This window comes from Zonotrichia albicollis, chromosome 8 (assembly GCF_047830755.1).
Source record: "Zonotrichia albicollis isolate bZonAlb1 chromosome 8, bZonAlb1.hap1, whole genome shotgun sequence".
Lineage (NCBI taxonomy): Eukaryota > Metazoa > Chordata > Aves > Passeriformes > Passerellidae > Zonotrichia > Zonotrichia albicollis.
Window position 1 is genome coordinate 941,236 of NC_133826.1, and position 21,313 is coordinate 962,548.

Sequence of the window (21,313 nt, forward strand, 5' to 3'; positions counted from 1 at the left end):
TTGCTTCTCATTCAGGTTTCTTTTCCATCCAATTCTCCTGCTTAGGCAGCTTTGGGAACTGTAACTTTTCTATTATCTCCCAAGTCAGTGCATTTTCCCCCCATTAACTCCCCTCTTGCCTTTGTGCAGAAACAATCCAGGTATGATTTAATAAGCCCTGGAAAGACAGAGCTGGTTCATATGCAGGAAATCAGATTTACATAATTTTCCACTGGCTTTTATTGCTACTGTAGTTCAAATTATCCTTAAGTTGGGGAAACTCTCTTCATAGCATAAAATGAAATAGCACCTGTGTTATGCTTCAGCTTCCCCACCCGGCCCTCGTAATAAATTAAAGGTTGATTTGTCATCCTGACTTAGCACAGAAAGTCCTTTTGGAATGAGATGAGGGGAAGGGCCCTGGCCTGCAGTTAGTCACAGTCATCAGTCACCAAACCAAGCTTCAAAACCAAGTTTAATCTTGTTTTGTTTTGGGTTGATTACCTGAGCCCTTCTGCACGGGGGGGGAAGCAGAGGATTTGGGGTTGTGTCACACTCTCTGCGCCAAATGAAATGTCACACACCAGACGTGGAGCTGCAGGGGGCTGTACAGAAACCAAGGGGATGTTGGTGGTTGGGATTTGATCCAGGATTTGGGCTGAGCAGGGCTCGGGACTGGGAGGCTGCACGCTGGGAAAGCAAAGAGGATTTGGCGCAGGGTGAGGGAGCAGCTCCTTGTGCTCCTGTTCCAAGAGCAAAGCCATGGGTTTCACAGGATTCTGGCATGGTTTGGGTTGGGAGGGACCTCAAACCCACCCAGTGCCACCCCTGCCATGGCAGGGACACTCCCACTGTCCCAGGTGCTCCAGCCCCAGTGTCCAGCCTGGCCTTGGGTACTGCCAGGGATCCAGGGGCAGCCACAGCAAATCTGAGAATTCTATTCCAGGGCCTGCCCACCCTGTCAGGAACAATTCCTGCCCAATATCCCATCTAAATCAACTCTCATCGAGCTTAATGCCATGCCCCTTGTCCTGTCAGGACAGGGTTTCTGCCAGGTGCATCCCTGAGGCACAGCTGGGACATTCCCAGTCCCAGGGACCAGCCCCTCCCTTGCTCCTCAGCACTGATTTCTTTCTCTTTGCACTTTGTGTGCATTTACCCAGGAATCCGAGAAGGGCTTTGTGGTAAACAAATAAATACAATTTCTTCCAAATGAGTATTAATGTCTTTAGCTGAGCACCATTGTCAAACTCTGGCTTCTGGAGTTGGGCAGAAAATGAGCTGTTTCCCACGAGGGCTTCATCCAGTCCCCTCTCATTGATTGCACTGCAGATCTTCATGCTCAGTAACCTAAAAATGGATCGATTATTCAGCTGGTTAAAAACGAAGCACTCCCGTTTCCAAGTGCTTGCCTTAAAAACAATTCCAGCTGCTGGAGCGAGCGGGGCTGTTCCCTGGGCAGGGTGGCAGCAGGGCTGGGTGTGCTCACAGCCTTCATCTGCTGCCCAGAGAGGGAAAGTGTCCTTACCCATGGAGAAGGGTGGAATGTGGGGGTCTGAGAGAGGGAATTGCCACTGACCCCTGTGCTTGCCTTGCAGCTCCCAGCACAGCCCAGTACGGCATCACCGGGCACGCCGAGGTGCTCTTCTCCTGCTGGTCCCTGGTGCTGACGCTCTCCTCCCTCAGCAGCATATTCTACCTGAAGAACATCCTTCTGCACTAAATGTAAAGACCCATAAAAGGCTTTTAAGGATTCTCTGAAAGTGCTGATGACTGGATCCAATCTGGTAGAGTTTGTTAAAAGCGGCGTGGGATATAATCAGTGCTTACATGGGGATGATCGCCTTCTGTAGAATTGCTCATTATGTAAATACTTTAATTCGACTCCTTTTTTTTGATTAGCTGCATTACCTTGTGGAGCAGTACACATTGTCCTTTTTTAAGACGTGAGAACTCTGAAATTACTTTTAGAGGATATTAATTGTGATTTCATGTTTGTAATCGACAAGTTTTCAGAAGCATTCAGTCATGGTCTGCTGACTCGCAGACTGTAGTTTACAAAAAAAGGATATTGCAGTAAAAATGTGCTTCTTTAAGGCTGCAATACAAACATTCAGTTCCCTCCTCAACTAGCATTCTATCCAAACTTACACAAAAAACATTCGTTCTTTTTTGAGTAAAAAAAAAATCGAATAATATTGCCTTCAAAATACTTCTTCAAAATATTACACATATCTAGATTTTCTTCTAGCATGATATTCAGGTTTCAAGAATGAGCCTTGTACTATAACTGCGTTGCGCAGTACCGCTTTTGTTCTCTTCCCTCCTTCCTGCCAGTTCAGCATGGTTGTGCCTTCATGAAACACGACTTTCCTCTTCCTCTCCAACCGGTCTGGAATGTGTTCTGGGAAATGCTGGAGCATCCTTTGGAGCATAGGAGATGTCTGGGTGAGGCCAGAGGAGCCTGGGATCCCAGGAAAGGCTCCTGTCCCCCTGCAGGAGCTGCTCCAGGGCAGGGCTCAGCTCAAGGGCAGCACCAGCTCCTTCCTGTCCCTCCCTCCACCACCACTGAGCAGTAGGTGACCTCTGTAAAAACAACATTTCCCGTTAGAAAACAGAGCTCCAACGATTTTGTGGCACCTTTTGAATGTCGGAATGTTCCCCCAAAGCCAAATTCCCACCTGGCTGCAAATGTCAGGACCGTCCCTTTTGTATTGCTGGCAAAGCCGACGTGAATTGGTATTTTTCTTGCACTCAATTTTGTACTGGTTTGGCTGATTTAGCAATGATAAAGGATGCTTTGAACCATGAGACACCTGCAAATCCCTGGAGTATCAATTTTCTATCTCCACATATCCGTGTGGCAGCAGCGAGGCTGCTCCTGCTGGGGGCACGTGGCTGTGCTTGGGGAGCCACCTGGGCAGGCAGGGCTTGGGGGGCTGCTCCCCTGGCCAGGGCTGTCCCTGCAGCCCCCACACACCGTCCCATGGAGGGGACCCTGCTGGCACACCCTGAGGGATCAGCCCAGCAATCCTGTGCAATGGCGCTCCATCCTTCGCAGCCCCGCACGGCGCTGGTGTGAAGTGCTGCTCACACAGAGCTGCCACCTGTGCCGCTCCCTGGGGTGGCTGTGGCCAGCAGCCCTTGGGCACCACATCCCCTGGTGGCCCCAAGAGCTCCTGACCTGCTCACCAACAACTGCTGACAGCAGGAAAAGCAAAATGCTTATCACAGAATGCTGGGCTGGGAGGGACAGAGCCCGTCCCATCCCAAACCTGCCAGGGACAGGCACAGGAACATCTCCACTATCCCAGGGACAGGGACATCTCCGCTATCCCAGGGACACCTCCACTATCCCATCCTGCTCCCAGCCCCGTCCAGCCTGGCCTTGGGCGGGCAGCACCACTTTCACTGTGATCATCACTCCCAGGCTCTGAGTTTGAGCTCCAGCAGGTGGCTGGAATTGCCCAGTTCCTCACTTTTCCTGCTCATGACAGGTGCTGGCAGTGAGAAGCCCCAGCCTTGGGAATACTCAGCAGTCCCAAAATCTCCATTTTTCCAGCAAGGAGGGCTGGGAGCTCGCTGGGCTCAGTGTGAGCTGTCCCAGGCCAGTGCACAGCCAGGAGGTGCCGTGCCTCTGCTATCCCTGCTGAGAGAACAGAGATGTTCACTCCAACAGATGGCAATAAAACACCCTGGGTCACTCTGCATGTGGTCAGTGACAGGCTGCATTATTTCTCTTATGATTTACACCCGTGTGCCAAGCAGTTGCTGTTATCAGAAATGTGGCGTTTTTTAAAACCTGGAATAACATGAACAAACCCATTCTGCAAGGAAAGGGTACAACTCACCTCAAATGAGTTTATCAGTCCTGATACCCCCATGTCTCTTGTATTGCAGCTTTAAAGTGCTCTATTTTAGAATCCATTCACTAGAAACAGTGGTGCTGCAGGAAGTCTTGTGTCAGTGCAGTTTTCTGAAGGGAGAAATGAGGCTATGGATAACCCCACCCATGTGTGTAAAACTGGGAGAGGGTTCTATGCTGTGGCTGGATCAAACCCTGCATTCCAGTGATTCCTGACATTTGGAACCTGATCTTTCCAGCAACAGAATAGAATGAGCAGCAGCTTGATTAAACATGAAAAGGAGAACACTCAGTGAAGTGTTGAATGTTTGCATTCACACCAGGGAGAGCCACTGGGTGGCACGGATGGGAGATCCTGTCCCACATTTGATTTTCTCTTGGGGGGGACAGAAAAGAAAAAAAGAAAAAAAGAGAAAACCCCAAACAGAAAAGAAAAAAAGAAAAAAAAAATAAAGAAACCCCCAAACCCAGAGCAGCAGCAGCAGAACTGGGAGCCGTGTCTGGGTGCCAGGGGTGGTTTGTGAGGCAGGAGATGCTGGGGGTGTGAGGGGCTGAGGGCCTGAACGGCTCTGCAGGGTTTGTGAGGGGCAGGGAGCTGAGGGGCCCTGCAGGGTTTGTGAGGCCCGAGAGTGCTGGGGGTATGAGGGGCTGAGGGCCTGAACGGCTCTGCAGGGTTTGTGAGGCAAGTTTGTGAAGGGCCGGGCCTGAGGGGCTCTGTGGGGTTTGTGAGGGGCTGAGGGGCCTGAGGGGCTCTGCAGGGTTTGTGAGGCAGGAGTTGCTGGGGGTGTGAGGGGCTGAGGGGCCCTGCAGGGTTTGGGCAGGCCTGGAGCCGCAGCAGAGGGCTCAGGGGCACACACCTGGCTGGGGTGAGCTGGGCTGGGGTCTGTGCTCCCAAAGAGGCAGCAGAGTGAGCACAGCCACTCCAGGGGCTGGGAGGATGGTAGGGTGCTCAGGGCTGCTTCCAGCCCCTCATTTTGGGGGCACTTTGGGCAGCTGTTGGAAGGTTTGTCCTGTGCTTCCCTGCTCTGTCTGCCAGCCAGGCCGGCTCTGTGCATTCCTTCCTTCCCAGCACAAAATGCTTCAGCTGAGCATTTCCAGCAGACTGCTGGAGCCCCCAGGCTGGGAGGGCCCCTGTGCAGTGCCTCAGGGCTGTCCCCACACTGTGACACTGCTGTCACACGGCTGCTGGCCCTGGCACTGAGCTGACACTCAGCTGAGCGTGTCTCACAACTCAGAGTTGAACAAATGCAGCTTCTCAAGGGTTTGTGTCTTGGCAGGATCCTCCAGAGCCAGACAGCTTTTTTTAAACTTTTCAATAGGTTTTTTTTTAGAGTTGATGCTGGTTTTGAGATCCAGGAGTGTTAAACCCATCCCAGTGACAGCTGCTTTTTTTGCACATTTTCTGAGCAAGTGTTCAAAATAGACAATGGCAAATGTTCTGCTACCAAAACCTCCACAGAGCCCACAGAACTGTGTTATGAAGAATGTGTATACCAAAATATGTATTTACATGGATAAATATGCCTTAAAGACTAAATATGCATTTACTTCTAAGGCTGGATCAGCCTCGTGCCCAGTCTAGAGGTAAATAATCCATATTTCACAGCTGCCATGGAGGGGGGAGTTCTCTGGAGGAAAAAAAAAAAGAAAAGGGGAGGGTGGGGAAGCATTTCTTTTAAAAGAATCTTCAGTAGTCTTAAAATCCTTGCATGAACTGCCATGTGTGAGGAGGAGTGGGGAGAGGATGGAGTTGAGCCTGGCACTGCAGCACTGCAGGGCTGGCTGTGGAGCTGGCAGGTGCCACCACAAACTGCCACATCCTCTCCCATGTGCCTCCACACACCCAAATCCCTCTGAGGGGGGACAGAGTGAGGGGTCTGGGTGTTTTCCAGTCCCACAGGGCTGTGGAAATGGGACCACCAACCGACAGCCTCTCCTGCTGCAGCTGGCAACACAGGAACCTGGGAAATGTTGGCAAAAAAGGGAATTTAAAACCAGGAATTAAAAATTCTCCATTCTGCCTTAGTATGAGAGCAGAGGGATGAGTGCTGGCAGGGCAGGGAGGAGCTGGCCCTGGGTTTGGCCAAGAGCAAGGGGGACATGGCGGGACAGGGACCCTGGCTGTGCTGTGCTGGGGCTGGCTCCTGGTTTGTGCTGTGCCCTGAGCTCCAGGGGCAGGGCAGGGATTTGCTCTGCAGCCAGGAAAGTCCATAATCCCCCTGGAAACAGCCAGGGCAAGGCAGTGGCACCGGGGCTGCTGGGGAAGGGATTCTCAGCAAATCCCCCTCTCGGAGCTCTGTGTGAGCAAGGCTTTGCTGGGGCACCTTCAGCGCTGTTTGCTCTGGCTCCTGATGCCTAATTCATGAAGGGCTCCCAGGCTCCTTCTTATTAGAAAATTCTCATGCTAAAAAACGCAGAGATCAGCATATTTGCCACCTCTCATAAGCTGAGCTCTCAGTCATTCATATTTCAGGGCAGAGGGAGCATTCCTGTCAGCAGCAGGGTGAAAATCTGCATTAAGGGATGGGGAGGAGCAGTTCCAGATGCCCTGTCCTTGGCCGGGATGGGCTGGGGGCTCTGCCTGGGGGCTCAGGGGGTGCAGACCAGCCCCAGTGCTGATCTGGGCTCCATCATCACCCCCAGAGTTATTCCCTGGCTCCCTCTCGTTTATCCCACAGCCGTCCAGGGACGGGAGCAGTGTGACAGCCACCTCGGCTCCCTCCCTGCGCAAACCTGGGCTGGGTTCTCCCACAGGGAGCTCAGAACCCTTCAGGAGCAGCAGTGACAGCCAGCCCAAAGTGTCCCCAGGTCCCCGGCCCAGCACGGGGACAGCAGAAATGTCCCCTCTGCAGCAGCGAGGACAGGGAGGGGACAGCACAGCGCTGCTCCCCTCATCAGCCAGGGGCTGGAACACTCATCACCCCCATGCTCTTGTTTCCCAGCTCACAAGCTGCCTGCAGGGATGCTCTCTATTCCAGTCAGTATCCAGAGGGGGAAATCTGCTCCCTCCGTTTAGGATTTCTCAGCAAACCCAGCACAGCTGGCACAGACACCCTGTGATTTCCGTGCAGAGCCATCAGCTGTCCCCCACCCAGCCCCATTAGAGGCACGCTGGTCCCATTAATCCCCACGACAGGCACTTAAATGTGAGCCCTGGGTGAGAACAGCCCTGCAGGCAGAGATGGAGCAGCAGCAGCCTGGTTTTCCAGCGGGTGGCTGAGGGTGGGATGGCAGGGCCTGCCTCCCCTCCCTCTGTTTTGTGGCTTTTTAATATAAACCAGCATTTCCTTTTCCTCATTGGAGGGTGGGTAGTTCTGGGTGGAGGGGCAGCCTTTGAGGGGTGCTCAGCATTTGGGATGTGTCCCTGGGCAGGAGCTGCTCCATCCCACCAATGAGCCCGGTCCTTGCAGGAATTAGGGTTTGAGGAGGCAGCATGCTTCATTAGGCTGGCAAAGCCCTCAAACCTGGAAGGAGCTGCTTCTCCTCCTCCCCCGTTTCAGCGAGCTGCTAAAAGCGCTGAGTTGTTCATCCAGAGCATTTCAAATTCACTGCTCTTTCATTATCCTTGACCTTTTCACATGTTTTACCATAAGTGGGGAAAAATTAACTTTGGAGTAAATTACTGCAAATCCCTCCCCAAAAACGTTCAAAAACAGAGCCTGGGAGGCCGGGGGCTCAATGGCTCTTGCTTGCCACTGTTTTCTGTGTAAAGAGGATTTAATGCCTGTTTGCCAAAAATTATGGATCCTAAATCCCTGTGACTCATTTAGAAATTACTTTTAGCAGCACAGGTGCACATATCCTCCCCTGTACTTTGTGTTAGGAGTGGCAGAAAGACAAAGGGTGTGATGGGACAGGGCACCTTCCTGTGTGCTGCTCCTGAAGCCTTGCACTCTGGGGCTTGGTCCCTGGGGTTTTATCCCTGTCTCTTCATGCCCATCTCTTGGTCCCTGTCTCTTGATCCCATCTGTTGGTCCCCATCTCTTGGGCCCCTTCTCTTGGCTCTCTTCTTTCCCATGTCTTAGCCCCCTTCTCTTGGTCCCTTTCTCTCCTTTCCCATCTCTTGGCCCCCATTTCTTCTTGGTCCTCATCTCTTGGTCCCTTTCTCTCCTTTCCATCCCTTGGTCCCTATTTCCTGGTCCCTATTTCTTGATCCCCATCTCTTGGTGCCCTTCTCTCCCCAGAGGGGGAAGGGGAAGGCAGGGAGCAGGATGCAGCCCAGGCTGGGCTCCCAGCCCATTCCCTGCAGAATGCCATGCCTACAGAAGCCATCAGACCCAGACAACAGCAGAGACCCTCCTGGTGCTCAGGGGCTGAGCTGCCCCTTCTTCGCTAGCTCCCAGCTCCACCTGAACAGACACGATGTCACACAGAACGGCTGATGTCACAGAGAATGGCTGATGTCACAGAGAATGGCTGATGTCACAGAGAGAAGCTGATATCACACAGGGACAGCTGATGTCACACAGAGGATATAATGTCACACAGAACTGCTGATGTCACAGAGAATGGCTGATGTCACAGAATGGCTGATGTCACACAGAGTGCCTGATGTCACATGGAGGAGCTGATGTCACACAGAACAACTGATGTCACACAGAGGAGCTGATGTCACGGAGAGAAGCTGATGTCACACAGAACTGCAGATGTCACAGGGACTGGGAGCGGCTACCGAGCCTTGCCCTGCTCCCTGCTCTCCCCCAGCCCTGTTGGCTGTCCCCCAGCCCTGCTGAGTGTCCCCCAGCCCTGTGAGCCCTGCTCCATGCAGCCCCAGCAGCTCTGTGCAGGGGCCCGGCTCTCAGAGCTCATTTCAGAATTAATTTCAGCGTTAATCACCCCTGGCTGCTCTCCCTGTGCGCGGAGGCACAGCACAGTGAGGGGCCCTGAGAGCTCTCCTGCCGCAGCACTTCTCTGCACGAGATTGCAGATCACACTCTTAATGCCTGGGGAAAATCACAGCTGAGGGCTTTGACCTTCTGCTGGAGCACAGCAGAGCACTCCAGCAAAGGTTAATGAGCACGAGCAGGGAGAGGGGATTGAGCACTGAGCACTCTGAGATGGGATCCAGCACTCGCAGGGCTGCTCTGGCACCAGGACAGGCTCCCCAGGGAAAGGAGAAAAGAGGAGAGGAGGATTCCCCAGAGGATGGAGAGAACAGGGCTCCACTGCAGGCCTGGGCTTTGTTCTCAGCTGAGATCCCCATGGGACCTGGCTCTGAGCATCCCAAATATGTTCATTTCTCTGAGAACTGTGATCCTGAGTTAAATTCCTCTCCCTGCCTCCTCATCCAGCTGGTGCTGGAGTAGAGGAATCCTTTTGCCATGTGGGGGAAGGTGTTAGGGTTGCTGCCAGGCTCTTCCCCTCCCATTTTTTTTGGACTGGTTTGGCCAGCCCAAAAAACAACCCAGCTTTTCCCCCATTGCAAAACTTCCTCCATTTCTAATCCTCTCCCACCCAAAATCATGGCATCACTGCTGTACATGACAAAGCAGATAAATACTGGGGGGAGACCTCAAATGAATGTCAAGAATTCGGGCTGCTCCAATTTAATAATCACTTTGTTGTGTTCATTACCTCTGTCATCAAAGGCACCTTACCTGAATTTAATGCTCAGGCCTCTGGAAAAACCTGGGAGTTCTGACAAGTGCTTTAATATTCCAGCTGGTGACCGAGGGGCAAAGAGACACTTGCACCAAAAACAGCCTTAGGGAAATGTTGGGATCAGCTCAGCTCTGCCCTTCCCCTTCTCCACCAGGGCATCTTCCTGCTTGTTCCCCCCATGGGATAAATTCCTGGGAATGACAGGGATAACCTCCTGCCCCAGTGTCCTTAAAACCCATCCTTGGGGTCCCTGCTCCCAGGGAAGGGGGGGACTCTCCAAGGCCCAGCACCCTCCCAGTCAATCAGAGATGCAAATGCAGTCAGCAGAGTGCTCCTGCAGATGTTCTTAATTAAAGCAGCCCACCCCGAGCCCACACGGAGCCATCACCCCCCAAAACGCCTTCCTGCTCTCAGATGTTCCCAATCACTGCTGCAGGATCCTGCAGGAATATTATTTTTGTAGGAGTAAACCATTTGCTAAATAGGCCACCTGTTAAATAAACACTCCCACTCTCCAAATATTGTTATTTTGTTTTCCAGCCTATGCACAATCTGGATTTATTTTAGATGAAAAAAGATAATCACTAAAGCACAAAAACGCCCAAAAAACAGTATTTTGACTATTTGCAACTATCCATCTTGTGAGCACATCTGCTCCTTTGCAAGCTGGCAGAGCTGCTGCACTCAAAGAGATTCACAGCTCCTTATTCAGCCGGGAGCTGATGAATTTCCATCAGAGGCCTCGGCACTCTTCCCTTCTTTGTCACTTCTTCAAGCCTGAATTGCTCCCGCTCCCCAGCTTCCCTTTCCTGAGCTGCCTCTGCCCTCAGGGATCCAGGATGGCTTCAGCAAAGTGCCACAGGACAAGGGACACGGTGTGCCTCCAGTTCTGCTATAAAATCACATTTTCTGAGCTTTCAAAGTCCACCTCGAGCTGTGCAGGAATGTCCACGGCCCCTGGAGAGCAGCAGGGTGGGCATTGTCAGGAAAAGGGGGATGGAGTGGAATGGAATGGAATGGAATGGAATGGAATGGAATGGAATGGAATGGAATGGAATGGAGTGCAGTGGGATATTTCCCTGGAAGGGATCTACAACAGCTGCAGGATTTAAACAGCACCACTGCCATCAGAGCTGACACCTAGCCTCTTCTCCTTTGCAATCAATGGATACATCCCCTGGAACCATGGAGCTGTTCAGGCTGGAAATGCCCTCTGAGATCCTCAAATGTAGCCATGCCCAGCACTGCCCAGGCCACCACTGCTCTGTGTCCCCAAGTGCCACATGCCCAGGCTGTTCAACCCCCCGGGGATGGGCTCTCACCCCTGCCCTGGGCAGCTGTGCCAATGACATCTTCCATGAACACTCTTCCAGCAGCCAAGCTGAAGGTGCCCTGCACAGCCTCAGTTCTTGCTGCCCTCCTGTCCCTGGTCCCTGGAGCAGAGCTCTATTCCCAGTCTCACAGGAGCCCTGCAGACCTGGCAGGGGTTACAGCACCTCAGGGATTCCATTCCCACATCTGACACAAGAGCATCTCCTTGGCACACGGAGTGGCTGAGCCCACAGGGAGGGACATCCCTGGGCACAGCCAGAGCCCTGAGCTGGGGCAGCAGGAGCTGGGAGGGAACATCTGAGAGCACAAACGTGGCCATGAGGAGCTCTGGCACTGGGAAAGTGCAGCAGCAGCAGGACTGGGCCAGGCTGCTCTTCCCAGCTTTCATCCTGGTGTGTCCCACAGCCTCTGTGCCCATCCCTGCATCTCCCAAGCTGCTCTTCCCAGCCTTCATCCCGGTGTGTCCCACAGTTGCCCATCCCTGTGCTGCTGCTGTTCCTTGTCACACTCATCCTCTGGCTCTTTGGCAGCAGTCCTCCAGCCTGATCCCACACCTCTGGGGTTTCTGTGCTTGAGATGACCACCAGGTATTAAAAAGTCTCTTTTTTCCCAGCCCCACACTCAAAGAAGTCGAGATTCCTCAGCTCTGCTTTTCAAGGTTGTTTATTTTCTCTTATCTATTCCATTCTTTCTCTGACCTGCTGAGATCTGTCCAGCAGGTTGGGTTGTGGCACAGCCCCTGCCCTTGGGGTGGTGTTAGCTTTTTAAACCAAGAACTATGTGTACTTTATTTACAATAATTCTCCAATACCTATCATCTGTGTCAGACAGTCTGTCTCTACTCTAAACCAATCCAGAAGTGTCACCATCACAGCAGAGGATGGAGGACAAGAAGAAGAAGGACAGGACATGCCCGGTTCCCTCCATCTTGCCTCTTGAACCCCCATTCTAAAAACCCCAAAATTCTACTTTTTTACCCTATTTCAAATTCACTATCATTCTACTCAAACACTTGTGGTTTGTAACTCCTCACACAGCGTTGGTAATTGTTTCCATGGGTTAAAATCAAAGGCTCAGGTGTTTGTGACTCTGTGCCAAGGTCTGTGAGCCCCCTGCCAGGGTCTGGAGCCATCCAGGGCAGCCAGAGCAATGTCCTGGGTTCTGACACACACCCTGCAGGGCTTTTTCCTTTCCCTCTGGCTGGGGCAGAGCTCTCCAGGCTCACCTCACACCCCATCCTCACCCTGAACCCTGTCAATGCCATGCTCAGCCAGCTCCAGGCTCCCCTGCAGCCTCTGAACACTGAACCCCAGCAGCTTCCAGACTCTTCCAACTGCTTTTGTGCTTTTTCACTCTGTCTTGGTCTGAAAAGGAAGTGAGTTTAATGTAGGTTCTTAAATAATTCCACAAATCCTGTGTTACTCGCTTCACTCCGAGTGCAGCTCCCAAATTAATGGTGTGTGTTAATTGGGCAGCTAATCCCCCTCCCAGAAGAAAAAAGCAGCCTTAAGGATTATCATAATGCTTCTCATTTTTGGTGCTGTGCTGCTAACGTGTTTTAGATGTTTTAATAAATGAGAGGCCTTAATTAGAGCAGAGTGAGCCCTACAGTGCCCCTCCACATAAAATACACATGTGTAGCATGAGAGAAGGAAGAGTTGGGTCCTTTCTAGGCAGACCCTTTCCTCAACCCTCCATCTCAGCCTTCTCCATAAAGAAATCCAGGATTCCTTTCATTCAAAGCAAAGTCTTTAAATTCCTGCACCCATCTCAGGGCAGTATTAAATATTAAAGCCAGATATTAAATTTTCAAGGGACCTAAATTAAACCGGAGGTACTCAAAAATAAGTGTTGCTGAATATTTAATGGCAAAGATTTCGTAATTAACTTTAGAAATCTCTCACACCCAGGCAGAGAGGAGCTGCCCAGTGCAATGTGAGCATCCCAGTGACCTTCCAGGGGGCTGCAGCAGGTGCTCCCCTGAAAGATTCAGGTTTCTTGGGCTCTGTGGAATTCCTGTGGCTTCCCAAGGAAGCCTTGCCAGACCTCCTCCTTCACAAAATCAAAACCACCCAGTGGAAAAATCAACCTCACCTGAAAATTAGATTTGCACTGAGACAAATTATGCATCTGGTGAAATTCTTTTCTAAAAGTGAAGAATTCATTTTTAAGGACAGGAGACCTATTTTGTATAAAGCAATGCTCGCTGTAGGACTGTAACACACAGAATTATTTCAGCTTCCTAAATGTCTCAGACAGGGTGAAATGGTTTGTGAGGAATGTGTGGCACAAACTGCATTTCCAGGATAAAACTGATACCTGGAACATCCCAGCAGCCCCATCCTCCTGCAGGGCTCCCTGGGGCGCTCACCCAGCCCAGGCTGATCAGGAGATCTCGGTTGTGGCTCCCTCAACCTCCAGCGTGCTGAGAAAGGCTCCTGGAATTCTGAGGGAGGAACCCAGGTCAGCCATAAAATCACATGTTCTGAGCTTCCAAAGCCCACATGGAGATGAAGCCCAACCCCAAACGGAGCTGGGGTTTGGAGCAGCTTCTCCTCCATCATTCAGGATACCTGGAATATAGTCAGAGTATCTGGAATATAGTCAGGGTATCTGGAATATAGTCAGGGTATCTGGATTATAGTCAGGAAGTACTGCCCAAATATGGTCCAGTGGCATCATCACCTGTGAGGTAAATGTTCTTTTACAAATGGGCTTTGCCTGGTGGAGCCAGAGCTGTGAGACACATCCCACCCAACCTCAGTGAAAGAAAAGGGCAAGGACAGAACATGGAATATCCCAGACTGGTTTGGGTTGGGAGGGACCTCAAATCCCACCCAGTGTCACCCCTGCCATGGCAGGGACATCCCAGGCTGCTCCAGCCTGGCCTTGGGCACTGCCAGGGATCCAGGGGCAGCCACAGCAAATCTGGGAATCCCATCCCATCCTGCCAAGGAGGGATTTCTCCCCAGTTTCCATCCCAATCCCTCCTTCACCTGCAGTGCCCCACAGTTCAAGCACAGCCCATCTCTGAGAGCTGCAGCTCTCCATTCTCCCTCTGCCCTGGCAGAGTTTGGGATTTTCCCTCCTGTTTTCCATCAAGGAGCTGAGAATGGGACACAGCTCCACCCTGAGCACAAACCCTCTGGTCCTGGGCTGTAAGAGCCTGAATGAGAGATGTGAGATTTTAGGCAGCTCTTCCAAATGCAGTTTATTCCGTCCAAGAGGTCACAGCTGTCCAGGGTGGTGGGTGACAGAGCTGTGCCCACAGCTGTCAGCTCCAGCTGCAGGCAGGCCTGGACACCCTTAGTTTAGGTTACAGTGCATTATAGACTTTTCTTTTGGTTACATTGTACTATATTCTTTTGGTCACAATGCATTATAGACTTTTCTTTGCTGAGCATCTTCATACAGCAGAACCAATCCATACCTTAACTATTACCTATAGCCTATCATAACTACTGTAATTACCATATTCATGTCACTGTTCTTCAATCACTAACAGTCAGTACATTACAGTTTAAGCTGGAAGTTGTTTTTCAGTTTTCTTGCAGTGGAAAATTCTGAGACCTTTTTTCTACTTGCCACATTTGCTGCCTTCTTTGCCTGTGTTCTCTGCTATCTTCTTGTTTGGGGTGGGTTTATCCTTTGCTCTAAGCCATAAAACCCCTTCTAACTAACACACCCTTTGGCTCCTTGGTTATCCAGTAAGGCTGGCTCAGCAATTCTTTTCTTCTATAGGAAAACTTGCTTCCATCTCTATTTCCTTCTTCAGACTCCACATTTACAAATCTTTCTGCTAGGCACACATATCTGTGAGACTTCCTTGTCAAATTTTCATCATTTTCATCCTTCCCAGCACAGGGCACCTTGCTGGGGTGTGGATCTCTCTGCTCACTAGGAAAGGTGTGCAGAGCACACCTGGGGCACACCTGGGGCGCACCCACCTGCTCCCACCCCACAGCATCCCTCCCCTGAGCGCAGGGCTGGGGCCAGCACCACCTCCCCAGACAACCCCAAGGAATCAATAAATAAACCCCAAACACCCAACTCAGCACTGAGCAGCCCACACACAGCAACACCTGAATGATGCAGCAGAGATCAGAGCCAGAAATAGCCCAGGAAAACAAAAATACTCACAGACAAGTAATGAAAGTGTGGTTTTGAGGTGATTTATTAGGGATTATGAGGCAGTGCTGGCTTTGTGCTGAGCTGTGAGCAGTGAAATTGGAATAAACACAATAATCTCACTGTGTTAATAACTCACCCCAACACCCCTGGATGTTTCACAGGGGGAAACAGGGACAGGATCTGGAGGAGAGGTTTTGTTAAAATCTTTATCTCACCAGGAAAAGCAGTGAGCAGGACAGGGTGGGGAGGAGGCAGCTCCACCTGTGCAGGGCAGCCCTGGGAAAGGGAGAATCCAGGCAAAGGCATTCCTGGGGGGAAAACTGCAAATCAGGACAGGGAAAATGGGCACAGCTTGCACAGCTGAGGGAACCAAGAGCCATTTCCCCTTCTCTGTGCAGGCTGATCCCTGCCTGGCACACCAAGGGCAGTCTGGAGCTCTCCAGGGAGCTGAGAGTACCCAATGGCAGGGCCTGGCTCAGGGGTTTGACATAGAAAAATAAAATAAAATAAAATAAAATAAAATAAAATAAAATAAAATAAAATAAAATAAAATAAAATAAAATAAAATAAAATAAAATAAAATAAAATAATAAAAAATAAAACCTCTGTCTTTGCCCACCATCCATTCCATGCTGCTGGAATTCCACAGATCACATGGCCAGTGCCCAAACAATTCAATATTCCAAAGCTGCTCCCTCTTCTTTTTAGAATCCCAGACTGGGCTGGGCTTGGAGGGACCCTAAATCCCACCCAGGCCTTTGGGGAGACCCTAAATCCTAAATCCCACCATTCCAGGCTGCTCCAAGCCCATCCAGCCTGGCCTTGCCTCTGCTTGCAGAGATGTCCACACTCCCTGGGAGCTCCTCCAGGGCAGGGAAATGGGGAAGTGGGGAAATGGGAAAATAATGGGGAAATGGGGAAATCCCATCCATGGTAGAGAATGGGGAAATGGGGAAATGGGGAAATGAGGAAATGAGGAAATGAGGAAATGGGGAAATGGGGAAATCCCACCCAGGACAGGGAAATGGGAAATGGGGAAATGGGGAAATTGGGAAATGGGGAAATAATGGGGAAATGGGGAAATCCCACCCAGGGCAGGGAAATGGGAAAAAGGGGAAATGGGGAAAAGGGGAAATGGGGAAAAGGGGCAATCCCACCCAGCTGGGGCAGCCTGGCTGCTGAGGGGACTCAGAGACACAGCAGACCAGGAACTGTGTCTGGAATTGCTTCCCTGCTCTGGAATTACCAAATTCCCCTCTGGAATTACCAAATTCCCCTCTGGAACAGGCTCCCTCTGCTCTGTGCCTGCTCCCTGATGGATTTCCCCGTTGCCCTCAGCAGCAGCTCAGCAGTCTGTGCTCCCTGTTCTCTCCCTTTGTTCCCCGGGGTAAATCCATGAACTGTGACCAAGTGTGACTTTGGTCAGCAGCAGGCTGGGGGGAGAGGATGAAGCAGCCATCAGGAATGCTGTTAGCAGCACGGGTGGCTGTGACAGGCAGAAGGGCTTTCCCAGGGATTGGGTTCCCCCTTCCCTCCCTGATGGGCGCAGGGCTGTCCATGGGACATCAGCATTGGCTCAGCAGCTCCCAGTTCTGCACTTCTGCATTCCCCCAGCGACCATCCCATCATATTGCCTTGGGAAAGCTCAATCAGGGCCCATTTATAGGAGGCTGATAAATGAAAACCTGTGTTTCCCACTCATTTCCATCCCCAAAGTGCTAAAAAGCCCCTTGGCAGAAGGCCAGCGTTCTTTTCCTGCAGAATGAAGGGCTGAGGTGAATCCAGCCCAAAGCCATCCTCTCAGAAACAACCTGCCAGGTTTGACACGTGTGCTCTGAGAGGCAGCCACCCACAGCCATCAATGCTCTTATTAAAATAAACACAGAATCAGAGAGGTTCAGCCCTCGGTGCTTTAAACAAAGCAAACCCTGCTGGGTCTGTGTAGATGAGAGGGAGGGCTGGCCCTGGCTGTTGACTTATGAATTTCCATTTTCATTCATGGCAAATATTGGCCTCCCCTTCTCACTCCCTGCAGAAAGTGAGGCAGAACCATTAAATGAAATAAGGGAAAGAATAAAATCAAGCTGCAAATGGAGGGGTTTGACTGGGGCCCACAGTGAAGAAAGCCAGGTAATCCTAAACAATTCCAGAATATTTCCATAGCTGAGTCAGTGCCACACCAGTGATCCAAGGAAAGCAAGGACACATGGAATGCTCAGTCACAAACATAAAAAACTCCACGTATGCTCCAGCCTCTAAAGAATATCCCACACACGCACCTTAACTGTAAAAAAAATAAATTATTGAATTTCCCAAAGCTCAGCTTAGTTAAATAAATTTATTCTGATTTTATTAATGATGGGGCTGAAGGAAACTCAGCCACCAGAGCCAACCCTTAATAAACTGCCGGTCTGTGAGCTGGGGGGGGATGAGAGCCACAAACACTCCTGGGTTTATCCCAGACAATCCCACACACCAGGGAAAGGCAAAGCCAAGCCCCAGCCCTGTGGGAGCACGGGCAGCTCCCTCACAGGTGAATTCTTGCCTGAACTTATAATAAATCCAGGAGTAATCACAAAATCATGGAATGCTTTGTGTCGGGAGGGGCCTTAAAGCCCACCCAGCTCCTCTCCCCTGCTCCTCCCACTGTCCCAGGTGCTCCCAGTCCCAATCCCAGCCTGGCCTTGGGCACTGCAGGGATGCAGGGCAGCCACAGCTGCTCTGGATCATCAGCCTGGAAGTGTTCCTGTAAAATGTGCAATTCTCAGCATTCCAGAGCCATCATTCCATCACATTCCGGGCGATGCCCACCGCCCATCCCTGCCAGAATCCCTCTTCCAGCGCCACATCCAGCAGGCTGTTTGGAAGGATCACATCCTGTATTTGTCTGCTGGCTTGTTTACAGCTGACAGCAGCACAAGCCAAGCGAATCCAAGGAAATCAAATCCCTGGCAGTGCCCTGGTCACCCCTGCACTGCTGCAGACATCTATTCCCACAGCTGGGGCCGCTCCAACTGCATCAAATTCCACTTAAACTCCATCAGCCGGCAGCAGTCGCGCAGAAACACATCCCAGAGCTCCTGGCAGGGCTGCAGGAGCAGGGCCAGCTCCCACCAGGGGCACCTGGGGCTGGGAATTCCTCACCCAGCCCAGCCAGGGCCGGGAGCTGGTTGTGTGTGTGCCCATCCCTCTGTCAGCCCCCAATCCAGCACGGGGGCTGGCTGCAGGGGGCTGCATCCTCACTCCAGGGAGGGTTTGAGCCTCACTCCCAGGGAGGGCTGCATCTTCATTCCAGGGGGGATCTGATCCTCATTCCAGGGAGCTGCATCTTCATTCCAGGGAGGATCTGATCCTCATTCCAGGGAGGATTTGATCCTCACTCCCAGGGAGGTATTCACCTTCATACCAGGGGGTACCTGATCCTCACTCCCAAGGAGGGTTTGATCCTCATTCCAGGGAGGGTTTGATCCTCCCTTATTCCCAGCAAGGATTTAATCCTTCCTCCAGTAAGCCTTTGATCCTTGCTCACAGGGAGGGTCTGATCCTCACTCCAGTAACGATTTAATCCTCACTCCAGTAAGGAATGAGGAATCCTCCCTCATTCCCATTAAGGATTTGGTTTTCATTCCCAGCAAGGATCTGATCCTTGCTCCCATTGAGGATTTGATCCTCACTCCCACTGAGGATTGGATCCTCCCTCATTCCCATTAAGGATCTGATCCTCATTCCCAGTAAGGATCTGATCCTCATTCCCAGTGAGGATGTGGCTCCATAGGAGGAACCTGGGGGTGCAGAACCCCTGAGCTCCCCGAGGGACCCCGAGCCCCAGAGAGGACAAAGCCATTGAACCCAGTAAGTGCACAAACAACCGGAGGTGTTGAGCTCCTTTTCCCTCTGTTTCTGCCCAGGATTGTATTTTATTCCCAAATCAGGTTCAGATTGTACATTGTGTTACGATTAGCAAAGGATAATTATATATATATATACAAATATATATTTTACTCTTTTTTATTCATTTCTAAATGAGTCCCCTCGGGGTGCCAGGACACGGTGAGGATTTTCGTTTTTCACAAGCGGTTTACAGTAACTCAACTCAACGGATGCCTTATTCCTGAGGATGGCAGGAGGTTCTGGAAGAGGAACGAGCCCCTGTTCCCAGGTCCTGGCAGGATGCCTGGGCAGGGAGGGTGTTTCTGTGGGGAGCAGAGGGAGGAGCTGGGGTCTGAGAGGAGCCTCAGAACCCCCGGCTTGGGCTGACATTCCCAGATCCAGGCGCTGCTGAGCCCCCCGAGCCCTCAGAAGAGGCTGGTGCCTTTTGGGGGCTCTCAGGCCAAGGCAGATCATTACAGGCCAAATGCTGCAGCACACAGAGTGTCTGTGCCCATGTCCCACAGATCTCCCTCCCTGCAATTCCATAAAATCCTCTTTAAAATACACAGAGATTTTTCCAAAGCCACTCGTTGACATCCCCTCACTGCTGTAATGTGGGCAGGGAGGAAAATCCCTTTCCCAGAAGTTTTTCCTTTGGTTAAGAGCAGAGCTTCTCCTCTCCAGGATTACACCACGGTGACATTTCCTATTCACTTTTCTTTGATCTGTTTCACCTGAGGTTGGCAGAGTCCCCAGCTCACCCCAGGTTCCGTCCAGCCCTTAGGGTGAGTGCATTTATTGCTGCATCTGTTCTGCAAACTCCATCCCAAACCATCCAGCGGTTCCTGCAGGGCTCCCAGGGAGCCTCCTGCTGATCCAGAGCTGTTCCCACACCTCTTCCACCCCTCCTGGGTCTGTCCTGGTGGTTGGGGCACCCAGCACCACGGCAGGGCTCCCCTGGCTCTGTGTGCCAGGGTTTCCCCTGGTTCCCTTGGATCCAGAGTTCCACTGGGATCAGGGCAGCACTGGGATCAGTGACCCACCGTGGTGTTGTGCCCCCAAACTCCCACCCTGGCACAGGAACATCCAGGAGGGCTTTCCTGGCAGCTGAACCCCAGGAAGGGCCGCCAGAGCCATGCTCACCCTGCCTAAAGTCCCTTCTTCTGACCCAAAAATCTGCCAATCCGAAAAATCCGCTGACCCCAAAAATCTACTGACCCTGAAAATCCATCAACCCCAAAAATCTACTGACCCTGAAAATCCATCAACCCCGAAAATCCATCAACTCCAAAAATCCCCCAACCCAAAAATCTGCCAATCCAAAAAATCCACTGACCCTAAAAATTCTCCAATCCCAAAAATCCACTTACCCCCAAAATCTGCCAACCATAAAAATCCACTGAACTCCAAAAATCCACCCACCCCAAAAATCTGCCAATCCCAAAAATCCACCCACCCCAGAAATACAATGACCCCAAATATCCACTGACCCCAAAAATCCACCCACCCCAAAAATCCACATACCCCAAAAATTCACTGACCCCAAAAGTCCACTGATCCCAAAAATCCACCCACTCTAAAAATCCACCGACCCCAAAAATCCACATACCCCAAAAATCTGCAACCCCAAAAAATCCACCAACCCCAAAAACGCACCGACCCCAAAAATCAAACAACCCCAAAAATCCACCAACCCCAGCAGTGTGGAGCATGGGGCCCTGGGGGCCAGGAGGAGCAGGGTTCCTGCAGCCACAGCCCTGGGACAGCCCCGAGTGTGTCTCGCTTCGTGTGCTCTTGTGTGGGGTAGAGAAGGTGGCCCTGTCGTGTTGTTCGTGAGCTGTTCTTCCCCAGAGAGGTGTCCCATGTAAAATACGTCAGTGCAAAGTGTATATTTTATGTGAGAGGAAAATACATTTTAATAAAGGTAAAGCTTTGTTTAGCTGTAAAAAATGGCAACTGTTCAAGTGTACAGTAACTTCTTACTAATGTATGAAAATCTGTGATATTTTTGATTTGATTGTATTTGTATTGCCCAAATAAAACATTTTGGCTGTATTGTTCCTAACTCTTACCTTTCCTTTTTAAGGGGGGGGAAGGGTATTTATTTCACAATAATTGACTTTATTCGGGGAGAGAGAAAGAGGAATGACCAAATTTTCCGCAGTGAATTACCAGCTGCCCTGAGCAAACATCGTCCCTCTTGTGCTGCAGCTCCTACAATGAATTCCTGGATGGATTTTCCCCGCACGTTGCTGTTTATTGGCAAGAAAGGAACAATTCTTCATTTAGCTCAGGCAGAGCTGGGCGAGCCCTCAAGGGCTCTGTGAGGGGAACCCTGCAGGGTTGAGCAGTGACATCCCCGGGACAGGGGCATTTCAGCCTTAGGACAAAAGGGGGACAATTCCCACTGCCCGAGGGCAGGGATGGATGGGATGTTGGGCAGGAATTGTTCCCTGGAAGGGGATGAGGGGCTGGGTTGGAATTCCCAGAACAGCTGTGGCTGCCCCTGGATCCCTGCAGTGCCCAAGGCCAGGC

General features: G+C 51.3%; 1 protein-coding gene across 6 annotated transcripts in view; it reads left to right on the forward strand.

The window, feature by feature from the left end:
- Positions 1-20,843, forward strand: part of NEGR1 (neuronal growth regulator 1) — a 167,773-nt gene extending 146,930 nt beyond the window's left edge. For 3 of the 6 annotated variants that reach the window (XM_074545553.1, XM_074545554.1, XM_074545555.1), the window contains one exon: positions 1,578-20,843. In XM_074545553.1, coding sequence (XP_074401654.1) covers positions 1,578-1,702 — 125 coding nt within the window. In that variant the 3' untranslated portion in view covers positions 1,703-20,843. The remainder of the gene's footprint in view (positions 1-1,577) is intronic. The other 3 variants (XR_012581229.1, XR_012581228.1, XR_012581230.1) reach the window with 3 other exon arrangements.
- Positions 20,844-21,313: the final 470 nt, after the last annotated feature.